The 6000-nt window shown below is 40.0% G+C and overlaps 1 protein-coding gene across 1 annotated transcript in view; it reads right to left on the bottom strand.

Annotated features, from left to right (window-relative positions):
* Positions 1 to 4265: 4265 nt before the first annotated feature.
* The window catches only part of SCML2 (Scm polycomb group protein like 2), a 68487-nt gene continuing 66752 nt past the window's right edge, over positions 4266 to 6000 (bottom strand). The window contains exon 16 of the mRNA XM_084870798.1: positions 4266 to 5961. Coding sequence (XP_084726924.1) covers positions 5821 to 5961 — 141 coding nt within the window. The 3' untranslated portion in view covers positions 4266 to 5820. The remainder of the gene's footprint in view (positions 5962 to 6000) is intronic.

Here is a 6000-nt window from a genome sequence, read left to right as displayed (position 1 = left end):
GGCCCTGTCCAGCTGCTTCCTCAGCACCATTGCCCTGAATTTTCAAACTGCTAAGGGAATGGGTGACCCTTGGCTCTGAGAGCTAAAGCAATGGGATCAGTCACACAGACAGAAATTGGCCTGTGAGATGCATGTGTCTAAGCCCAGGTCTCTTGGCTACATCTTTCTATCTCATTTCTCTTTGTAACTTAGCTGGAAAAATTCTGATACTCCTGAACCATGAGATGCTCAAAAAGGAGAGGAAGGAAAGTGGCCAGGGTGGCTCAGGAGGTTCCTGGCCTGAGGACATGGAGCCCCAGCACAGCCAATGGCCTGCACAGTCCCCCATGCCAAGGACTCTACCTTGGAGCTTAGAAGGTCACCTTCTATTTATGTCACCCTCTCCCATTTAATACAGATTTTGTAGCGATTTTAAGTCCATGTGCTGACTTTCCATCCTAGGTTCATTATCCATCACTTCTCAGGACTGAGCCCCACTGGCTGCTGCCCATTAACTGTGTGTACCCAGGATAGCTCCAGAAGCCTCAGAAACATCCCCTCTAGCTCCATGCCTCATGTCATTGCAAAGAGAGGATGCCAACCACTGGACCCTGTCTATGACCAGCCCAAGAGCTCCCGCCAAAGCAGATCAAGCCTCCTCCTTCTACTGAGCTTGAAGCTGGCACAAGTGAGGTCCACCACATCCAGCCCTTCTGCCTCTAATATCCCCCTGGGAAATTTGTCCTCTGAACACCTCCACTCTTCTCTGGCCTGCCAGTATAAAGAAGCAATTTTCAACTGGTATGCCACAAGAATTTTTAAAAATGCAACACCTGACTGTTTATTCAGGGGCACTAACCTCTATTCCTTTCCAGTGGTTCTCAACCTTTCTAATGTCGCGACCCTTTAATACAGTTCCTCATGTTGTGGTGATCCCCAACCATAAAATTATTTTCGTTGCTACGTCCTAACTGTAATTTTTCTATTGTTATGAATCATAATGTAAATATCTATGTTTTCCAATGGTCTTGTGCTAGGTGCCAATATGGATAAGGGACAGAAGGAAACAAGCTAAGGAGACTCGTTGCCTTAATGAAGAGTTAATTCTAGTGGTGAAAGACATCTAATGTAAAAATAAAGTGTCAGAAAGTGCATCAGCCATATTTCACCATATTTTTGAGCCATAGTACTAAGTCCAAAAAAACCCAGTAACTTACAACCACATGCCTTTACATTTGGCTCACATATTCCATAAGAAGTAACAGATGGCTTGGCCTAGCCCCATGTGTCTTCTTGCTCCAGAATCAAGTCTGAAGGAGCAGCCCCTACTTGGCACACACTGTGCTCATAGCAGAGGCAATGGATGAGAGAGATGATCAAGAAGCCATTGTGAAGCTCCTACTGGGATCTGATGTGTTTCACATCCACTTACGTCTCATGGGCCAAAGCAGGGTTCAGGGACAACAAATGTGTGGGCACTACATTTTGCCTTCAGGGAGGTTCTGCAAGTCTCATGACAATGAATGGGTTGCAAGATCCTTTTACAGGCAAGGGAAGAGGCAAGGACTGAGAACAATAATATAACCCATCCCAACTTTTAACAAAATAAAGAAAATAAAGCAGGGAGGGGGGACTGGAAGAGCCAGGTGTCCGAGTATAATGAGGTAGGGAATATAACAGGGAAATTAAGAAATTTCAAATAAGTACAATACTAATGTGTTATGGTTTGTTATTAGGATCACAATGCATGATCAAGACTGCTAGGTGTTTACCAAATATCTGCTTTCCCTTTTTTCTAGGCACACACTTTTTTGGTCAGTATTATAGTCTGGTATGGCCACAAAACTGAGCCTGACAAAAAAAATGGAAAGAGAAGTATGCCATGCCCCCTACCACTTGAATCAAGGTTCCCAAGGCCCCAGAAGAAGGTGCAGCTACATGATGAAAGGAGTCTGGGTTCCCAAACCAACACAGACAAGTGGGACCTCTGCTTGGGATTGTGACCAAGAAATACACTTTACTGTATTGGAAACAAAATACATTTTGGGTCTATTAGTGCCAACAGCCTAGGGCATCATGTCACCTTCCTACACATCCTAACCTGGCAGATACTTTATTTGAAGCACTTCAACCCAAAGAAAACTTGGAAGAGGGTGTGACACAAAACTTCCAATTCCCAAACCCAGTCTAGCACGTTATGTAGCAGTGATGTCAACTGCTAATGTAGTGGCAAGAATAATTAGGGCACCTAAAACAAAGACCATGCTCTTAGGAAAAGTGGGCAAACTATCAAGGTTATAACAGGAAATTCATGATGTGTAGAAAGCTACCTCATAGTGCTGTCATTCACAGTAATGTTAATTTAAGTGGACTTTCCAGGAGGGACCTGTGAACACAGGATATATTGGCAAAAATTAACCCTGAGGAGCTTTTCAGGTATATGCAGGAGTCAGGCTTGTATCTGTAAGTCCTGTCATGCTGATCCAAGGAATGAGAGGGCTACGGGACAGGGAACAAACCAGGGCCATCCTTCCGAATGCGTGGTGGACAGTGTTCTACTCCCTCCTGACATTCCCCCTCTTATTGAGCAGCTTAACGGAATTGAAACTTGAAAGCATCTCTCCCCAGTGAATGCAGACTCAGTTCAAGCTTGCCCACGTTCCCCACTACATGAGAAGCAAATGGTGCTACGGGACCACCCACTACATGGTGCTACGGGACCACCTTCCCTGGCTTTAGCAGTGCCATCATGGCTAAGGAGGGATCCTTAAGACATAAGTGGGAAAAGAAGGGAAATGAAATCAATCCCTTCGACTAAAAAGCAAACAACATTAAGAGAAATAATACTGGAATAACCAAATGAAGAGAGAGTCCTAAAAACTTTGAAATAACCAGGCTTGGTGCTTGGAGGAATTCACCAGAAGGCTCAAGAGGAAAAGAGGCAGCTTTTGGGGAGGGTTGTTAATGATTCTGACAATTGATTCTTCCAGAAAAGCACCCTGAGATTATGTCATAAACTGATGAGTTTTAGAAACAACTGTAAGTTCATTTAACAGAAAGGCATCCCTGCCACACTGTGCAGTGTATCCTACTATGTTTCTTCAGGTTTTTTTTTTTTTTAATATACAAAATATTTAATTATTGAACTAGTAACAGCTGATGTTCTCTGTGTCTATAAAACTTCAGACCACATAGCTGATTTGTTAAATCTAGTTCATTCCATCATACCAAAAAAAAAAAAAAAAAAAAAAAAAAAAAGTTTTAGGTAGCTTCATTCATCGATGCCTCATCAAAATTTTCTAGGACCATGAACATCTTCCTCACCAGTGTCTTCTGGTTTGGGTGGTCACAACTGTCACCACTACCCAGTACATTCATACATTAATGTCTAAGAGCTTAACGTCTCTTATGTAAATCAAACATTGACACATTCAACCTGCTCCCAGTGGATTAACTTCTGTACCTGGTGGAGCATAACTCTCCCCACCCCCTACATGTCAAGGGACTTGAGTGGCCCAGGCCTCTCCAGGCAGGTGGAGAGGGGAGGCCAAAGGTGGAGTGGGGCCTGCAGAGGCTATAGCCCTGCCATGGCTGCCCCCTTGCCTCTGAGGGGTTATTCCCATAAATCAGTGTTTCCCAAAGTGTGGTACGTGTACCCCCAGGGGTACGGGAAGTTTGGTGGGGGTACACGTTGCACCGGAGCTTGGTGGGGATATGCACTGCACCGTGCTTGGCTGCGCCTAATTCTATGTTCTCATGAGTACGAGGGGTACTCGGCGTTACGGAAATTATAGAAGGGGTACCCATATGTCAGAAGTTTGGGAAACACTGCCCTAAATGAATGAGCTTAATTGGGTGCTTTAGTTCTTGTTCTAATGACAGATTTGACACCACTCACAATCCCTTGGAGCTCACACATGCTGTAAGCAGCCTGAGGTTCGCCTTTCCATGAACGTTGAATAACTTCAAAGATGTGCAAGGCAGCTTGAGGGGAGGAGCGGGGCTTCTGTCTTCAATCTCTCTCCACAGTGATGATAGCACTGCTAAAGCCAGATAAGGCTGATTTAACTTCTGACTGTTCCCCTGTTTTCATTTCAGGCCCCTGCAAGAGACCAGTCCTTTGCCTCTATGAATCTGTTCACCCATAGAATGAGGTCAAGTGTTAAACTCAAGTATTTGGACATATAAAACCACAAACTTACTAGAGTACTTCTTTTACAACATACCCAATTCATACATAAATGTAACAAGGTGAAAGCAAATCACAACTGAGGCTCTGACACCAGTTTTTGCAATTATTTAACTTTATTATATTTTAAAATCTGTTAACTGTAAAACATAGTATTTGTATAAACACCTGAGGACTGTTCAACTGGACATAGTATCTTCACCCAAACAATTTGAGAGAAGACCAAGTTTAAATTAAATTTTATCTTATAACACAAAAGAAATAACATAGGTGAAACCACCCTTTAAATAGTTGCATTCTTGTATAAAGTACATTTGCTTTTCTAAAAAATAAAATGAACATTCTTGCCCCTGGTGTATATTTCGTTGGCATTTTCAACAAGTGGCTAATACTTTTAGCACAAATTCTCATAGCTTATAAACATTACTCCAAAGTTATACAAAGTAATAACAATAAACATATAGCACCATTTCCCCCTGAAAGTTCTACAATACTTTAAAATTAAAGCCTAAATGATGTCAGAATTACTGCATCTTCCAAAATTTAGCAGAATAAATGGCTCAGAACTAAGCAAATTAGAAACATTGCATAGGACAGAGAACTTCCCTGTAGGGAAACCAATCTATGAATTGTTTCTTATCCCCTGAAGACTAAGCTGAGAGGTACTAATGATAGCAAATGATGCACATATTCTTTTACAGAATAAAAACGTCTGATTATATAAATAGTTATCATTACCTCTGTGGCAGTGTAAAGTGCCATATTAAATTCAAAAACAACAGATTTATTTCTTTGTACACCTACAGGTATAGAATAATATATAAATATGGTATAGTATCCATATGAGGAATAAACACAGACAATAAAACATATATCTTGTAAAAATTTGGGCATGGCTGTCTTCAAATAGAGATTTGAGAAATGAATGCCTACTTATGTTTTAAAATAATAGGTATTCCATTGAAAAGAAATTAACCAGACTCCATCCAAGACACCCTTTTTAGTATAATATCTCCTACATAAAGCAACTATTCTATCTAGCTTATAATTGTTTGAAATGTATCAAAAACAGATAAGAACACTTTATGAAAACACTTTTTTCTTTAAATACAAACAAATATAACATACAGAGAAATAACAAAAGGGTAATAATTTATATGGTTATTCCCTTTCTGGAAACTGGTAGAACACGAACAGAACACTGGTATAACAGACAAAACATTTGAGAAAGAGATGATTCTGCTGTTGTATCTTTAAATTCTCTTCTAAGGACAACTTCTCATGGATTTTATTAGAGAACTTGTCAATCCCTGATACTTTCCCCTTTGGAATTTAGCTGTTTTAGTTCTATATATAAACATTTACTGAAATCAAAGGTGTTTCTCTATTTCCTACCTGAAGTATTCTTGTAAACTATATGATAAAATAATAAACTATAAAATAATAAAGACATACAAAAGTTGCCAATTTGAATATCCTAACTAGTACTTAAAATGGCATTTAAAGATGTAGACCGGACTGTAATGTAGCTCTGCAATTCTGCAATACATTCTTTTTAGAAACTGTCTAGAAAACTAAAACTGCTAAGAGAATAAAAGTACTTTTAGATTAATAAATTATCAGGGCAACTGAGAATCAGGGCTAATAGAAACTTATACATTTTTAAAACTGGGTTTCCCTTCTTTAAGCTTTTCAATGTGGTAGCATAACTTTAGAGCTGGCCCCAACTTCAGCCCCATATACTTCATTACAACATCGCTTTTGAGTAGTAGCAGAGCCTTTCCATCAATTTCCTATAGAGAGAAAGAAATTATAAAAATTAATAATGCATT

Source organism: Pipistrellus hanaki (genome assembly GCF_964339955.1).
Source record: "Pipistrellus hanaki genome assembly, chromosome: X".
Taxonomy (NCBI): domain Eukaryota; kingdom Metazoa; phylum Chordata; class Mammalia; order Chiroptera; family Vespertilionidae; genus Pipistrellus; species Pipistrellus hanaki.
The sequence above is the reverse complement of the archived record's forward strand: the minus strand, read 5'-3'. Positions and strand labels throughout refer to the sequence as shown.